The 18,148-nt window shown below is 50.1% G+C and overlaps 1 protein-coding gene across 4 annotated transcripts in view; it reads left to right on the plus strand.

Moving 5' to 3' along the window:
• Positions 1–18,148, plus strand: part of Limk2 (LIM domain kinase 2) — a 69,364-nt gene that overhangs the window by 39,126 nt on the left and 12,090 nt on the right. For 3 of the 4 annotated variants that reach the window (XM_028870696.2, XM_028870697.2, XM_037208137.1), the window contains 6 exons: positions 9,484–9,619; positions 11,035–11,144; positions 11,916–12,116; positions 13,761–13,866; positions 14,218–14,414; positions 17,337–17,523. In XM_028870696.2, coding sequence (XP_028726529.1) covers positions 9,484–9,619; positions 11,035–11,144; positions 11,916–12,116; positions 13,761–13,866; positions 14,218–14,414; positions 17,337–17,523 — 937 coding nt within the window. Of the gene's footprint in view, positions 1–9,483; positions 9,620–11,034; positions 11,145–11,915; positions 12,117–13,508; positions 13,587–13,760; positions 13,867–14,217; positions 14,415–17,336; positions 17,524–18,148 lie in introns of those variants that run through there. The other variant, XM_037208138.1, reaches the window with a different exon arrangement.

Raw genomic sequence — 18,148 nt, forward strand, 5'->3', positions numbered from 1 at the left:
TGCTCTTCCCCCAACAGAGCAGAAAAGGGATGTTTTTGCCAGGTTTATTGAAGAGGTTGTTGGTTTTGATTTTTGTTTTTTTCTGACTTGTGGAAAGAAGTTGATCTTGAGTTTAGGAGATAGATTTTACCCCGAGTGTTAGAGTAACTGTTTGTTCATATCCTTGTTTCTCTAAATCCTCCTGGAAAGGAGACTGGGGGGGAGGGTTGTTCCTTTAGCGACCAGGAACAGAGTGCCCTTTTCATCTTTGTGGTCATGAGGCGTCTCTGGAGCTGGAGCTGGATCAGGTAATGAACTTTTGAGAGCGAGGTCCCCAGGCCTCCCAGGTCCAACAGTCCTTTGTCTTGTTCTCCCCCAGCCTCTGGGAAACCTGATGACCTCACCTCCATTCCCCAGGCTCTGTTTGCCCAGCTGGAATCAAAAGGGCACTGGCTTGCAGTAGACCCTCTGCCCTCTCCTAAATGAGAGGCCACATTCCTGAAGCTACTGCTGAAGGGAGAGCCAGCGCGTGGGGCTTTGTGCCCCCGGGGGCGGGACTGCCTGGACTCTCGGCTTTCCAAGCTTTCAGGCTAAATCACTACCTGGTCGTAAAGCTGCCGCCCATCAGCCCCCTCCTTCATCGTGTGTGCGTTCCTCTGTGTCCCAGTGCCTGTCCCCTCCCGAGGCCTGTTCGTTCATTCCTACGCAGAATGCGGGGATGAGACTTCCTGAGCTCCTGAACCAGAGCCCTTCCTGCATTGTGTCAAACAAGTCAGGTCCTTGACCCCCGGGCCTCGGGAGGAGTAAAGTCCGTACGAGTTCTAGGGCTGTGGTTGCAAAGAAGGTGACGCAACCAGATTCCACGGGACATGACCAGGCGTGACCATGTGATGGGGAAAGAGGGAGACGGGAATGAAGGGTGTCATTTCTGTACGCGCTGTACACCCCTTTTGCAGAGGGCAGCACATCGTCTTCCTTGCCTGGCGCTCGTGTGAGTGGCATGGCCCACTCTCAGGCCCTCCCAGGTAAGGAAACCCCTCAGATTGACATTTGCGGAAGATGTAAATTAGGGAGTGGTCTTTCTGTCTGTGCTGGTGAAGCCGCCGCGTCAGGCACTTATCAGTAGGAGCTCTTGTCACTGAGTTATGTTCCTCAGTCGAGGGAGTGACGGGTGCCCCCCCACCCCCGTCTTTAAAGGATTTCCCTATTATAGACTTCCCCTTAATGTCCAACATTAATTTAATGAGCTCGCGTTCTACATTAGCTCTTGAAAACACATCTTTGCATTCTAAAACAACCCATGTCTAAAAAGAAAACTTGCTCAACTTAGCAGTAAGCTTTGGCAGCCTCCTTCACCCTTCTGAGACTATCTGAAAACCGAAGGGCTTGGATCAGGTGAATGGCTCCCAACTGTGACTTGTTTGGCTACTCAGAGGCAGGCAAACATCTTTACTTTCCCCCTCCCGGCCAGGGGAAGCCCTCTCTGTGAAGCTACACAAACTACTTGAACCGCCAGCCCCCTGGCATGGACAGGAGCTGCATCAGCGCATGCTGCGGCTGAGCAGAAGCTTGGTGTATGTCTGGTAGTTTCTCTAAAAACCGGATAACAACATGCTCCACAAGAGTGGTGCTGTGTTTGCAGACAATTTCATTCCATAGGATGTGCGGGGAGAAGCATCAGAGGGCTGTGTGGTGGTGGATCCGAATCTCTAGCCCCTGTTCATACCCGCCCTGGTGGGCCCTGGAGGACAGTTGGCCCCCCTACTTCGTGGTACCCTCAGGTTATGTAGCTTCTTTTTCTGTTTCTCGGCCTAGTCCAAACTCAGAAACGAGGGGCGGACAGCAGCGGCCAGAGCTGCTTCTCCAGAGATTAGAGCATCCAAGTCAGCCTTCCCCAGGACACGGGAGGGCTGTGCTTTCGCATGTGTAAATCCCCCCAAGAGATGGCTCCTCAGTTCCCCGACTCCGTGGGCTTGAGAGCTTACCTGTAAACATGACGTGGATGTGTGTGAAGTTGGGGTCTGGGGCCCTTGGCTTCTCCCAGCACTTATCTGGCCGGCTGGTCCTTATGTGTTATAGATGCACAGTAATGAGGCCCTGATTGCTAAGGCTCTGTAGAAAATTCATTTCAGGACCTTCCTTTTCTCCTGAGAAGCCTGCTTAGTTCTAGGTAAGCGGATCCATACTCCCTGGGCATGGGAGGGAAGAGGATCCACCTCCATTTGCCCTTGCTGTTCTCCAGTGGGAGAAGGAAGGAAGTGAACACTTGCTGGGCACCTGCTGTGAGCATCACGTGGGGCATTTCACCTGTTGTAATTTTCATAGCTCCACGAGAGTCATGAAGGAGCTGGCTTCAGTGAAGATGGCAGCTGCCTGTGAAGATCTCAGCTGATCATTGATGCGTTCCCTGCAGATTCAGGTCCTAGGGAAGTAGCTCCACATTCTCATTCACCCTTTGCAGCATGTTAGAAGAGCCATTCAAAGGCCGTCCTTAGGTACAGCTTCTGTCTGTGGCCTCCTGTGTGTCTCTCTGAGGTTTTTAGCTCTGTAAACCCTGGATCCTCAGGAGCCCTGGTTTCTGACACACCCCTACTGCCTCCTCGATGGGTGCTTTGGGGTCTGCAGCCAGAGATTGACTTACTTGAAGCTTTCAAAAATTGAAAGCCCGGGGGAGAAAAAGCCATGGCTTATGAGACTCTGAGATGGAACATCTTTGAATGGTGCCTCCTTTCCACGGTGTATTTTGGATTCTTTAACAGACACTACAACTGGAGAACAGAACACTGGGTAAATGAATGAAGAGAAGTAATGATACCAGTTACACTAACTATTTGAACTAAAGGAAAGCATCATAAAAGGCTAACACTCAGACGTCAGCGGTCATGGTTCCAGTCTCCTTGTTATTGGAGACAGGAATCCTGAAGCCTGGCAGTTAAGACATGCCGTGTCTCTGAGGTAAGCTGCAGTGGAGATAGCTTCCTAGCCAAGTACACACAGATTCAGGTCCCAGTTCCATCACTTGCCTCTTGAGCAACTACTAGCAGATACTGTATATACCTAAGCTAGCACTTGGAAGTCTCCAGTGGCCGGAGAGTCTTGCTGTGTTCTTTGGCAAAAACAGAGCTTAAGGGACCTCCAGCCAGTTCTGTCAGCTGCTCACCGTCCTGTACTTCACGGGTACCTGTGGCAACATCTGGCTGTCCTCTGCAGAGGCATTCATTGACACAATGACATGTGCATTGGTGACGTCGCTCTCCAGCCAGGTGTGCTCGCCAGCAGGTTGGTGTGGCTGTCTGCCGCATGCCTCCACTTGTTTCTCGGCCTGTTCCCTTGCCTGGCAAGAGCTGCTTGCAGTGAACAAAAGCAGGATATTGGCAGTAGACGGAGGGTGTGTTCTGGTGCTCCCGTGCCCCGAGGTGGCGCACATACCATTGTGAGGGTGTAACAGCCCAGGCCTGCAGATGGTTACAAATGGGCCTGCACCAGCCTTTCACGGCGGCACACGGCAGAAGGACAGGTTTGATGACATGGGATCTTGGTACCTTGCTGTACCTTTGTCACCGTGGCTCACGGTTCCTGACACTCATGGACCGTTTTCAATTTGAAAACATTTCCTGAAAGCCTACTCTGCCTGGCCTTTGGCCTGGATGCTGCGTGCACCGAGAGGGAACAGGACCCTGTCTCAGTCTCAAGGACTTCACAGTCTGATGAAAGAGGACGCTTACACAAGAGCTTTAAGTCGGGAGGTGGGAAGGCAAGAAGGAAGCCCCTGCTTCTAGTGTATCCCTGCTGGGTGCCTCACAGCCGCTCAGAGCCATTTAACCTACACAGCCACTCTGAGGCTCATGACCCTGTTACCATTTCACAGTGAGGGACACCAGGATCAGGTAGGTGGCAGGTGGTAGCTCTGAGATGGGAACCTCAAGTAGCTTCTCTGACATGTCTAGGAGACACAATTTCACATCAAACTTCCAGTTCCTGGCCGGGTGGTGGTGGTGGTGGTGGTGGTGGTGGCAGCACACGCCTTTAATCCCAGCATTCAGGGGGCAGAGGCAGGCGGATCTCTGTGAGTTTGAGGCCAACCTGGTCTACAGAGTGAGTTCCAGGACAGCCAGGGCTACACAGAGAGACACTATCTCAAAAAACCAACTTCCTGTTCCTCTGGCTCAAACAATCTCTCTGTCCCTTTTTGCACCGTGGTCCCTGAGCCTGAGGTAGATGCATCTACTAGGAGAGCACTCCAGAACCCTGCACTGTGATCAGTTCTTATTTTATATAAGGCTCTGTCCTGCTATACCTTGGAGAAGGACCCTGACATTGGCTGTTAATTACATCTGGCTAACAAAGCTTCTAAGAAAGCCAGGCATGGTGATGAATGCCTTTAATATCAGTACTTGAAGATGGATATCTCTAAGTTCCAAGGCAGCTAGGGCTACATAGTAAGACCCTACCCCCAAAACATCCTCTAAGGGAGCTTGTCTAAGCTGGGTATAGTGGGAAGTTGAGGCAAGAAGACTACTGTGAGCTCAGGACTAGCCTGGGTTACAGAGTGAACCTCGATCTCAAAACAAACAAACAAACAAAAAAACCAATAACAAGGCCAGGCATGGTGGCACACATTTAATCCCAGGACTCAGGAGCCAGAGGCAGAAGGATCTCTGAGTTGGAAGCCAGCCTGGTCTGCGTAGTAAGCCCCAGGATTACATAGACTGTCTCAATAAAAGTAAAAACAGAAGTTGTCCAAAGCTACCTAATAGTGCAGTGACTGTCCAGTGGCACATGAGCCGTCACCTTTAATTTCAGTTAACATTTGCGTTGTCCCGGCTATACTGGACCTTTTCTATAAGCTGTCTGTGCATTTATACCTATTATCTAACTTTCCCAGCAGGCTCTTTATAGGTGAGGAACTGATTGGAAAAGTAAAGAATCTTACCCAGGCATGATTAGTAAGTGGCAGGGCCAGGAGGCCAGCAGGAACCCCCGAGAAGCAAGAATGTAGCCAGTGTATGGGAGACAAAGCCTTTGCCACTTATGGTAGGCAGTCTATCCGTACAGTTGTAGATGCCTACGGTCCAGCTACTTGAGAGGCTTAGGCAGAAAGATCTCTCGAGATCTTTCTTGAACCAGGCTGGGCAGCGTAGTAAGACCCATCTCAATAAAAAAAGAGTCCAACTGAAAGGAAGGAGGTACCTGGCTGGCTCTGAGCGGTGTGTGCTGGGAGGCTCAGGAAGGAGATGGAAGGTGCCAGTGCGGACACACTTGAGAACACCCTGGACTGACTGAACTAGCACCAGCTGACAGCTGGTCCTCTTAAGGCTAAGAAAATAAACCAATTGCACCAGGCGTGGTGGCACCCGCCTTTGATCCCAGCATCAAGAGGCCAGGCAGGCCGCTCTCTGTGAGTTCAGGACCAGCCTGGTCTACAGAGAGAGTTCCAGGACAGCCAGAGCTACATAGTGAGACCCCATCTCAAAAACAAAAACAAAAAAAAAAAGAAATTAATGAATTTCATCATACTATCTAATTGTAATCTTAATTAAAATTCGATCAGTTGTTACCAAAATTGTTGCTCATAGCAATTTCCGTTTTCAGCCTAGAGTTGAATCCAAGGTTGAGGTGTTGGTTTACTGTGTCTTTCTAGGCTTTTTCAAGTCCCACCCCCTTTTTCTGGCATTTGCAAGCTCAATAGAAAACATATCTGTTACTATAAACTTTATTAAGCAGCTCTTTGTGGGGGCTGGGATGGTGGCTCAGCAGTTCTTGCTCTTGTGGAGGACCTGCTTTCCGGTCGGGTACCACTAGGCTGCTTACAGCCATCTGTAACTCCTTCCAGGAGAGGCGACACCTTCTCATTTCCACGGGCACCAGGCACACACGTGGTACACAGACGCACATGAAGTCAAACACTCACACACATAAAATGAATCAATCTTTATATAGTGCTAACACACTTAAATGAAAAAATGGTATAATAAACTATGAAAAAGCCTTAAATTGTCAAGGAAAGAAAAGAACTCTGGCTAATTACAGTATTAAAAATTGTGGCCGGGCAGTGGTAGCACATACCTAGAATCCCAGCACTCGGGAGGCAGAGACAGGCAGATCTCTGAGTTCGAGGCCAGCCTGGTCCACAGAGTGAGTTCCAGGACAGCCAGGACTACACAGAGAAACCCTGTCTCAAAAAAAAAAAGTGTCTGTGTGTGCTCAATTCTGAAATTTACAATTCCAATCAAATGGACTTTTTTTTTTTTTTTTTTTTAATCTTGCCAGGTAGTTTGAGGCCAGTTCAACCAACATAGTAAGAATGATAGAAGTGTTTCAAGAAAGAGAGCAGGGGAAAATATTAACGACAATAGTCAAGGCGTGGTGGCCTCGCTTGTTATTGTACTGAGGTAGTGGCAGAACTGGGAGCTGGAGTCTGCCCTGGGACTACACTGTGCCTTTGTGACCTTCCTGGGATACATGTGATCCCATCTCAGAAAAAGGGAAAAAGAAAGGAAGGTTTTTGTTTGTTTTTGTTTTAAATAAAAGACAGGACCTTACTATGTGGCTGTCCTGGAACTCATATACAGGTCTCAAACTCACAGAGATCATCTTGCCTCAGTCTCCCAAGTGCTGGGCTTAAAGGCGTGTTCTACCATCCCCTGATGATGAAAATTAACTTAAAACAACAACAACAGAACCCTCTGCTGGGGGCCAGAAGGCTGACTCAGTGTAGAGGCCTGGTGACCGGGTTTCAGTCCCTGGAACACAAACAAACAAAGGTAGAAGCAGATCATCAGCTCCACAGAGCTGTCTTCTTAGCGCGCGCGCCTACACACACACACACACACACACACACACACACACCATATATATGAACATAAGAAATAGTTGTAAGCTGTTTCTGCCGAGCTAGTGTAACTCAGTTGATAGTGCTGGCCTAGGATTCGTGAAACTCGGGGCTCAATGTGAGCCCCTCCTAAAGCCACATGTGGGAAGGAATCTGCTTGAATATACAGTGTGTATTTGTATGCAAATCTTTAAAAAATACTATTTTTGAGACAGTGTCTCTCTGTGTAGACCAGGCTGGCCTCTAATACACAGAGATCCTCCTGCCTCTGCCTCCTAAGTGCTGGGATTAAAGACATGTGCCAGACAAGCCTGGCTCAAAAAGTATTTTGTAAGATGTGTGTGGCACACATGTTCATACTCCCAGCACGGAGGAGTTCAAGGCCATCTTCAGGTTTGTAGCAGAGTTTGAAGCTGACCTCAGCTACGTAAGACCCAGTGTCAAGGGCGGGAGAGATGGCTCAATGGTTAAGAGCACTGGCTGCTCTTCCAGAGGACCCGGGTTCAATCCCCAGCACCCACATGGCAGCACACAACTATCTGTAAGTTCAGATCTCCAGGATCTGACACCTTCACACCAATGCATATAAAAATAAAGTTAAAATAAATAAAAAAATATTTTTTAAAAAAAGGTCCAGTGTCAAACAACAACAAAAAGCCTTCTGCATCCGCCCACCCTCACGTTAACTTTCTATAAAAGTTAAAACCAGTCACCTCTGCAGCCGTTCTTACTCATCCCATGTCTTACTCACGGTTCTGTTGCTGTGAAAAGACACGTGACACACTCCCTCCATCAAGGACGTGCCTCCTAATCCTTCTAGTCTTTTCAAACAGTTCCGCTCTCCCATGACTAGGCATTCAAATATTTGAGCTTATGGGGGCCATCCTTATCCAAATCACCACACTCACATGCTGAGTTTGCCTGATGAATATTTGTGGGGGGGCAGGGTTTCTTGTGTAGCTTGGCTGTCCTAGAACAATCTGTGTAGACCAGGGAGTGCTGGGATTAAAGGCATGCACCACTACCACCAAGCCTGATGAAGATTTGGTTTTTTTTTTTTTTTTTTTTTTTTTTTTTTTTTTTTTTTTTTGGTTTTTCGAGACAGGGTTTCTCTGTGTAGCTTTGCGCCTTTCCTGGAGCTCACTTGGTAGCCCAGGCTGGCCTCGAACTCACAGAGATCCGCCTGGCTCTGCCTCCCGAGTGCTGGGATTAAAGGCGTGCGCCACCACCGCCCGGCGAAGATTTGTTTTTTAATTTGTTTGTTTTTTGGATTTTGTTTTATTGGGGCTGGAGAGATTGCTCAGTGGTTAAAAGTACTTGTTCTTGTACCGATGTGATGGTTCACAAACATTCTTGTTTGTTTGTTTGTTTGTTTCAAGACAGAGTTTCTCTGTGTAACAGTCCTGGCTGTACTGGATCTCACTCAGTAGACCAGGCTAGCCTCAAACTCACTGAGATCCGCCTTGTCTCTGCCTCCCAAGTGCTGGGATTAAAGGAGTGTGCCACCGCCGCCACCAACACCACCCGGCGGTGACGAACTTCTTTTTTTTTTTTTGGTTTTCCGAGACAGGGTTTCTCTGTGTAGCTTTGCGCCTTTTCTGGGACTCACTTGGTAGTCCAGGCTGGCCTCGAATTCACAGAGATCCGCCTGCCTCTGCCTCCCAAGTGCTGGGATTAAAGGCGTGCGCCACCACCGCCCGGCTGATGACGAACTTCTTTATGCCTAGCTTTTCTTTCTTTCTTTCCCCCATTTTCTCTCCCCAAGAACATCATTAACGCCAGGCAATGGTGGCAATGGATGGTGGTGGCTTTAATCCCACCACTCAGGAAACAGAGGCAGGTAGATCTCTCTGAGTTTGAGGCCACCCTGGTTTACAGAGCAAGTTTATGACAGGGCTGTTACACAGAGAAATTCTGTTTCAAAAAACAAACAAACAAAAAAAAAAAAGCACCATAGTGTGACTTGGTTTTGAAGTTGGGGTTGGTTGAGATTTTGTTGGTCATTGAAACATCTATCTAGATTAAAGGTTCTTTAAAAAAACACACACACACACATTTTTTAATGATTTATTCTTATTTTATATGTTTTGGTGTTTTGCCTGCATGTATGTCTGTGTGAGGGTGTCAGATCCCCTGGAACGGGAGTTACGACAGTTGTGAGCTGCCATGTGGGTGCTGGGAATTGAACCCAGGTCCTCTGAAAGAGCAACCAGTGCTCTTATCGGCTGAGCCATCTCTCCAGCCCCCAAAGGTTGTTTTACGAGACAGGGTTTCTCTGTGTAGCCTTGGCCGTCCTGGAAACCAGGCTGGCCTCAAACTCAGAGATCCACCACCCAGCGATCAAAGGTTCTTAACTGGGGTTGTGTGTGGACTTGAGGGACCCACACACCCCACACATAAATTATATGTGCATTTTTTAGGGGAGGTTTTTTTTCTCACAGGCCTCGGTGACCCACAGCATCTGCTCACAGGCGCGGGCAACTCAGCACAGCTGGTTTCTGGAGCCCTGCCAGCTCTGAAGCAGGTCTCGCGGGGGGCACTAAGCTGTAGCTTTCCTGAGTCCCGTCTCTGGAAGAGGAGAGGAATGCCCATTCTGTCATGAAACCGGGAGCCAAGGACCACCCGTGGGCTTCTTCTAGAAACCCAATTGCGTTTCTTCTCTGTCCCTGCAGGTGTTCAGAATGCCAGGAGTCCCTCACCAACTGGTACTACGAGAAGGATGGGAAGCTGTACTGCCACAAAGACTACTGGGCCAAGTTTGGAGAGTTCTGCCATGGGTGCTCCCTGCTGATGACAGGGCCTGCCATGGTGAGGGAGCCCCTGCACCTCCCTACCCCCTCCCCCCCGTCACAGTCCACAGTGATTGGTAGCCCTTCCCCGTTGCCCGTGGTCAGTCATCATGTCTTTTCATCAGCAAGGGTCTGTCCATCATTCATTCAAGTACAGGTGCCTGTGGAGCCCTTCTTAAGACGTGTCTGGCCTTCCCTCTGTTCTGCGTGGTCCAGAGGACCATCTGTGATGTGATAGCTGTGCTTGGCTTCCAGCGAGGGAGTTTAAGTATATGGCAAGCCAAAGTAAACCATGAGCAGTGTGGCAGCTAGTAGCATGTAGCAGATCCCCAGCAGACACCTGTCAGGTGTCGTAACTCCTAGCCGACACCACGGGAGCGGCCTCGTCAAATCAGAGGTTCGCCAACTCCCGGCAGAATGCCTGGGACCCAGTTCCTGAGTGAGAGACTCCTCAGTGATTAAGAGTCCTAGGGAGAGCAGATCGTCCCCTCAGCTTTCAAGTAAAGGACAAATAACCGAAAGGTGACATCAAATCGGGTGTGTACCACATCCAGCCGAAACTGGAAGCAGTCGGTGTTCCTATTGAGCTTTCTCTCCATAGATGAGCATCCTGGGGAACTTCCAGCTTCTCTATAAAATTCCTTCAGCATTTTATATCGTGAAGTAACAGCAGTGACCTCTGTTGAGTCTCCGGACACAGTGTTTTCCTTCTTGGGCTGTGTTGCCAATCCCTTCCCTCCCTGTCAGAGCGAGGGGAGCAAGCCCGTCTCCAGACAAGGGATCTTGGAGGACACTTTGGGACAAATATGCTTAGGTCTGAAATAGGAGCGGGCAACCCCCCTTCCAGAGCCAGTTTCTCGGTGAGCTCAAACCGCACATGACATCTTAGCAGTAGAGTGTCTGTTCTACCCCCAAAGACTTGACAGCACACTGTTGGGACTGGGTGAGTAGACAGGAGGGAGACGACACAGTGCAGTGAGAGGGAAGCCTTACAGGACAGGGTGACAGGTAGAGAAGAGGTGTACCCAGGTCCTGACCAGAGATGGTGGGAACCAGACTGGACCGGCAGAGGAGAGGTTCCGCTGCCTATAGCTGCTCTATGCAGTGGGGTTCAAGCAGAGACAGACATGACAGCCATGTGCTGGAGGAATGGTGAGCCTTTGCAGTAGGAGTGACTACCTGGGGGGACATGGTCTCCTGACTGAGGCCAACAGTTTTTTTGTAGCGTCAGAGCGGCAGGAGACATCCACTTGTCACTTCCGCAGAAACTCCAGGGCGGCGACGAAAGCCTGGATTTTGGCTGGGATCTGCAGCTCCTTCCTTGGAACGAGTTGATTTTGGTGATGGAGGTCGCTCACCCCGCCACCAATTCCATCCACTCTAACAAAGGTCATAGCTCACTTCTTCCTCTGTGCTCGTCCCATGTGCTCACAGGTGGCTGGGGAGTTTAAATACCACCCGGAGTGCTTTGCCTGCATGAGCTGCAAGGTGATTATTGAGGATGGGGATGCGTATGCCCTGGTGCAGCATGCTACACTCTACTGGTAAGATGTCCCTGTGTGTCCTCCTCAGGAACAGCAGCCAGGAAAGTGGGCGGGGGCCCAGGAGCAGTATGAGCTGAGTGAAGGCAGTGGGGGTGGGACCTAGGCGGGCTGCTAGACAGCATCACTCTGCCATCCATCCTTACCTGTCACATGACTTCACTCTGTCCTGTAATCCTCCCAGAGGGAGAAAATGGGTAGGCAGTGCCCTGTGAGGAGCAGCTTCACATTAAAGAAAAGACCACGGGCGGTGGTGGCGCACGCCTTTAATCCCAACACTTGGGAGGCAGAACCAGGTGGAGCTCTGTGAGTTTGAGGCCAGCCTGGGCTACAGAGCGAGATCCAGGAAAGGCGCAAAGCTACACAGAGAAACCCTGTCTCAAAATTAAAAAAAAAAAAAGAAAAGGAAAAAGACAAGACCCTAGAGTTCACCCATATCCCCCTATCCAACCGTCTTGGTTAACAAAAAAGTTTGCTTGGGCCCAGGGAGGGGACAAGAGTGTAGGACACGGGTTCTTACTGTGAGTCAGGCAGAGAGCAAGAAAACCCAGCCCGTCTCACCTCCCGGCCAGGGTCCTCCCAGTATCCTCTCTGCTGCTCTCCCAGCTCGCCACCCCAGTCCTCGACTCCTCACTCTGCACAGCCGTCGAGACTTGTAGCATAGAGAGTAGTGGTGAGACGAGGTATGTGGTTCAAGCCACGTGACACAGTGGTTGCTGGGGGCTTCCAGGGTGGCCTGCAGGGTCTCAGCTCCCTCTCTCCCCCTCTCCCCAGTGGGAAGTGCCACAATGAGGTGGTGCTGGCACCCATGTTCGAAAGGCTGTCTACGGAGTCTGTCCAGGACCAGCTGCCCTATTCTGTCACGCTCATCTCCATGCCGGCCGCCACCGAGGCCACCGCCCAGTGCAGACGTGGCTTCTCCGTGTCCGTGGAAAGCGCCTCTTCTAACTATGCCACCACCGTGCAAGTGAAAGAGTGAGTGTTTTTGAGAGCCTTGCCGCAGAGGCTCATGGTAAGAGTCCACAGGGAATCCTCACAGGGCCCAGGACTCGTGGAGTTTCCTCCATTCTTACCTTCCCCTTTCTCCTGACTTGGCACTTCATCTTTCTTCTGCCCAGGTTGCTTCCTGCCCGATACTTAAGCCTGCCTTCTCAGCTTTCGGGTGTCAGGTTTCAGATCGTTTTTGCTCCTTGAAATTATCTGGCTTGATTGATGTGTATCAGTTTGATTGTCATCTCTCCTCCCTCCTTGTGGTGGTTTGAATAAGATTGGCCCTCACGGGCTCATATATTTGAATGCTTAGGGAGTGGCATTAGGAGGTGTGGCCTTGTTGGAGGAAGTGTGTCACTGAGGGCGGGCTTTAAGGTTTCCGAAGCTCAAGCCAGGCCCAGTGTCGCTCTCTCTTCCTGCTGCCTGCCGATCCAGATGTAGAACTCGTGGCTGTCTCCCCAGCACCATGTCTGCCTGTGTGCTGCCGTGCTTCCCACCATGACAGTAATGGACTGAAGCTCTGAAACTGAAAGCAGCCCCACTTAAATGATTTCTTTTTTAAAAGTTGATACGGTCATGGTGTCTTTCACCACAATAGAAACCCTAAGAGACCACTCCAGCATAAATCCCAAAAGGAACTTGCTCTGTCTTGTTCAGTACTGTGTTCAAGGGCCGGCCATCAGTAGGAAGTCATTGGTTATTGTTTTTTTGGTTGCATGCATGAATGGAAGATGAAGAAAATAGGGTCCATGGCCCCAAAGAGGATAAGATCCTGCCCTGAGTCTCGTCCAAAGAGGAGAGACTATGTCCATGTACTACCCGGCTTCATTTTTTTTTTTTTCTGTGGGTCTGTATAGAGGTAGAGCATCATGACGGAGTGTGTGGCAGAGCTGCCCACCTCGTGATGGCTGATGAAGAGAGGGAGAGAGAGCCCTGTCAATATTGATTGTGAGGCTGGATCTTACAGTGTAGGTGAGAGATTACTAGGGATAAGAAGTCAGGAGAAGATGAGGTCTGTTCTGGAGCTTCATTAGATAATAAAGGGAAGGAATTGTTCCAGGTTCAGGGCAGAGGGGGACCAGTTATCTCTAGAGGTGGGTGTCTGGAATTGGTTAGTGTAAGTTGAAAAGTAGCCCAAGTGGCTGTTAATCATGGCGGACCTTGACTGTGATGATCCAGTAGGTCCATGAAGGGCTTTAAGCAGCAAGATAACACAGCCAGATTGACATTTGGAAGGATCACTGGTGTGAGGCTGGAGGTGAGAGAGGAAAGGCTAGAGATGTAGAGCTGTTAAGAGGTTCCTACAGTGATCCAGGAGAGAGAGATGTTGGTAACTATGGTGATGGAGAGAAGGCAGGATTCTCAGAAGTGGGTGGGGGGTGGGGAAAAAGAAGGGAGGGATTTGAGGGAACTCCAAATGGGGACGATGTCCAGGTTTCTGGCTTAGGCCAATAGGTAAGTGGCAGTGCCCTTCATTGAGAGGAAGCATTCTGGGACGGGTACTGAATTTTCATGTTGGGTGTCCTTGAGAGTTGTGACAGCCTGGGACTTGGTGAGATTTCCCTGTACAGGTGGTCAGATGAGTTTTTAGAATGCTTTTATCCTTCCTTAATTCCTGTCCATCTTTAGGGTCAACCGGATGCACATCAGTCCCAACAACCGCAATGCCATCCACCCTGGGGACCGCATCCTGGAGATCAATGGGACCCCTGTCCGCACTCTCCGAGTGGAAGAGGTAAAGTTTGTGTCCAGTGTGCCTTGTGGGGAAGGTACATAGAACAGGCCTCCTAGAAGAGCTGGCTGTGGCCTTTACTTTTTCCTACACCAGCCCGTCTTAGCATGGGGCTTGTGACAACTGTAGTGACCTGGGTTAACCTAACGGATTTCCAGGGCAGTAGAGATGGACCGAGAGGTGGAGAGGTGACGAGATGCCAGACAGAGGGCATTGAATGACCTCTAGCAGCTAGAGGCCACCACTAACCAAATTGAGCACTGGCTACAGTGTGCTTGGACTGTTGAGGGGGCAGTAGGTAGCCTGGGGTAGGACCGGTTGTGGAGACCAATCTTACACTGCTGTTGGCCACAGGTGGAGGATGCGATTAACCAGACAAGCCAGGCACTTCAGCTGCTGATCGAACATGACCCTGTCCCCCAGCGCCTGGACCAGCTGCGGCTGGATAGTCGGCTTTCTTCCCACATGCAGAGTACTGGACACTCTCACACACTCAGCACCCTGGACAGCAAGGAGAACCAGGAGGGGACACTGAGGAGACGTTCTCTGAGGTGCCGCTACTGTCCTACCTGTCTTGTTTATTGTCATCTCTCGGAGGCTGTGTTGGCTTTTAGAGGCCAGCAGCGTTAGGGAACTGCAAGCCAGGGACAGGATCAGGGACTTGTGCAAGTTTTAAAAAAGCATTGCTCTGATGTGTAGTAATTTCAGCACTCAGGAAGCTGAGGCAGGAAACTAGCCATGAGTTCAAGGCTAGCCTGGACTACAGCGTAAAATGATGTCTCAGAACAAAGAAGAGGATCGGGCTGGGGCTGTGCTCATTCTACTCAATAAGCAAACAGGAGAACGTAGATCCCTAGTACCCTTGTAAAAAGCCATGACATGCTAGGGTTCCTGAAACCCCAGCACTGTGGAGAGTGGAGACAGGAGGATTGATGGGACTTGCTGGCTGCCAGCCTAGCTCCAGGTTCAGGGAGAGCTCTCTCAAGGGAATAATAAGTGAGAGAGAACACATGATGTCCTCCACTGGCCTCTGCATGCGTGCAAGAGTGCACGCGCACACACCCCTGTATATGCACACTCGCAAATGCTCTCTCTCCCTGTGACGTGTGCACAGATGCTCTCACCGAAATAGGGTCCGGCTTTATCCATTCAACTCAAGCTAGAGCCCTCGGGAGGCAGAGGCAGGCAGAACTACGTGAGTTCAAGGCCAGCCTGGTCCACAGAGTGAGTTCTAGGACAGCCAAGGCTACACAAGGAAACTGAAAAAAGACAGGAAATTGTAATGCCAAAAATCTTTAAAATCCAACATGGGGGAATATGGGGCTCATAGGTGGAAACAGAAACAAATAGGCTCAAGTAAGTATAATATATATAATATATATTATATATATATATAATATATATATTATATATATATATATAGTGAAGACAGATAAACAAATGCCAGGTGGCGGTGGCTCATGCCTTTGATCCCAGCACTCAGGAGGCAGAGGCAGGCGGATCTCTGAGTTCAAGGCCAGCCTGGTCTACAGAGTGAGTTCCAAGACAGCCAGGGCTACACAGAGAAACCCTGTCTCAGAAAGATAAGAAAAGAGAGAGATGACCGAATAGGGAGAGGCAGCAGCATTGTTGGGTGTTGTGGTTTGTTTTTGTTGATTTAATAGTTTATTTTTATCTCATGTGCATTCGTGTTTTGCCTGCATGTATGTGTGTGTGAAGGTGTCAGATCCCCTGGAACTGGAGTTATAGGCAGTTAAGAGCTGCCATGTGGGTGCTGGGAATTGAACCCTGATCTTCTGAAAGAACAGCCAGTGCTCTTAAACACTGAGCCGTTTCTCTAGCCCTTTGCTTTTTTGGGTTTTGTTTTTTTTTTTGTTGTGTTGTTTTTGTTTTTTGTTTGTTTGTTTTTGGTTTTTTTGAGACAGGGTTTCTCTGTGTAGCCCTGACTGTCCTGGAACTTACTCTGTAGACCAAGCTGACCTCGAACTCACAGAAATCTGCCTACCTCTGCCTCCCAAGTGCTGGGATTAAAGGCATGCACCACCACCAGCCAGCCAGTACTTTGTTTTTGAGACAGGATCTTACTATGTAGCCCTGGCTGACCTGGGATTTTATAGACCAGGCTAGCCTCAAACTCAGAGAGATCTGCCTGCCTCTGCCTCCTGAGGATTGAGTTAAAGGCACTACTGTGTCCTGTCGAATACAAGTGTTTTAAGACTTGAGGACAAATACCCCCTTACCCAAAGTCGGCAAAGCCTGTGGAGGGCAACAGTTATCCTGTGTGTGAGCCCCAAGTAGGCGACTTAGAGGACCGGATTCAGAAGCAGCGTGTTCTCAGACAGAAATGAGCATAACATTCATTTTATGTCTTACCCTGTTTCTGCATCTGTGGTGGGGTGGGGTTGCAATTAAAGGTGGCTGTCCCTTTGGTTCTATAAGAGTTAAATGTGGCAAAGGAGACAGGGTTGCCCAGCACCAGGCCAGCACTCCAGAAGTGTGACATACCGTTAGAACAAGTGGGAACCAGATACTTTCTCCACTCCCTGCTCAGATGAGCTGAGTCAGTCAGGTCCTGTTGTCTGGCTTCTGTTGGAAACACCACCTCCCGAGGCAAAGCACCGAAGGGCAGAGGGGCTGGGAAAGGGAAGATGTGTGCGGGCTGAGAGCTGCGCAGATAACTCGAAGGGCCTCCTGCAGGAAAAGGCAGCTCACTGTGTGCACTTTGGGCATGTAAGTGTGAGGAAGCACAGAGGGGAGCAGGAGCAGGGGCTGGCAGCGCAGGACAGTGTCAGCCTTCAGGGTCGGCCCACAGGGTCAGCCTCCCGTAAGTCGAACCAGTCACCAACCGTTACTGTAACTGGCTACTTTTGCAAATGTCAATACAGTGGCTTTATTGCCGTAAAAATCATAAATGTTTATTAATTTAAGATATAAGGAATTATAGGCAGATACAGATCTATGCAAAATTGGCTCTAAAATGCCATTTGCCCCCCCCTCCCCGCCCCTTTTGTGGATGGAGCCTTCTATCACTTTATGGTACCTTGAATCAAGCAGGAGTGGATTGCTGTCTACAGTTGTTATGTCTGGAGTATAAGCTAGTAGACTCTAGTGAATCATCTATGTGAAGTCCTTAGTGTTCACACACACACACACACACACACGCACACACACACACACACACACACACACACACACACAGCTAGCTATGGAATCCAGGGCGGCACACATGCTAGGCAGATAATTCGCCACTGAGATATCCCTCTGGTCTTTCCCATTTTGAATGTACTTTTACTGTGATTAATACTGTCTGCAGCCCCCAAATAGCACATCTGTCTGATGTAAGATCCCCCTCCCCCAGTGGTCCCATCTAAACTACAAACCCTGGGATGATCACATGAGCGTCCTCCTGTTGTGGCGTCTTGCCTGGTCTCTAAAGACGGCCTCTCCTGCCCTCATCATTTCCTCATCCTCAGGCGCAGTAACAGCATCTCCAAGTCTCCTGGCCCCAGCTCCCCCAAAGAGCCTCTGCTCCTCAGCCGTGACATCAGCCGCTCGGAATCCCTACGCTGCTCCAGCAGCTACTCACAGCAGATCTTCCGGCCCTGTGACCTGATCCACGGGGAGGTCCTGGGGAAGGGCTTCTTTGGGCAGGCCATCAAGGTGAGCACAGGCAGCAGCTGCCCCCTTCGGCCGCCACCGCGTCCTTTACCTTGTCTTTGTTGTATTGTGTGTGTGATGTTTGTGTGGGGACATGCACGTGCCATAGGGCCATGGCACACATATGGAGGCCAGAGGCCAACTGTGAGGGGTCTGTTCTCTCCTGCCTTTGCCTGTGTTCTGGGGTCCAGTTCTGGTCATCAGGCTTGTATGGCAAGTTCCTTTGCCTGCTGAGCCATCTTTCGAGGCCTCTTACTTTTTTTTCCAGCGAGTTCACCTTACAGTGCCACACTGCAACCCTATAGGACACCTGCTGTCTTGGCTATGAGTGTTGGTGTCCCAGGTGCCCTTTCTGTTCCTCACAGCCACCTTAGGGCAGCATCGCTGCTGTGGTGAGCCTGGGCTCTGGTCCTCACGTCACCAGTCAGTGAGGGTGTGTTAGGTGCCCAGAGGCTTCAGGGCAGGGCATGCTCCAGGGGAAAGGCTCCTGCTGCCCTGGTGAACTTGGGAACTAACCTTTCTCTCTTTCTCTCCTCCTCTGCTGAGAGCTGGGAGGGGGGGTCAGGTAAGCAGAGTGTCTCAGCTTTCCAGGTAGCAGGGCTGGAAGGCTCACCTCTGACCCACGCAG

The sequence above is a fragment of the Peromyscus leucopus genome, chromosome 7 (genome assembly GCF_004664715.2).
Source record: "Peromyscus leucopus breed LL Stock chromosome 7, UCI_PerLeu_2.1, whole genome shotgun sequence".
Lineage (NCBI taxonomy): Eukaryota > Metazoa > Chordata > Mammalia > Rodentia > Cricetidae > Peromyscus > Peromyscus leucopus.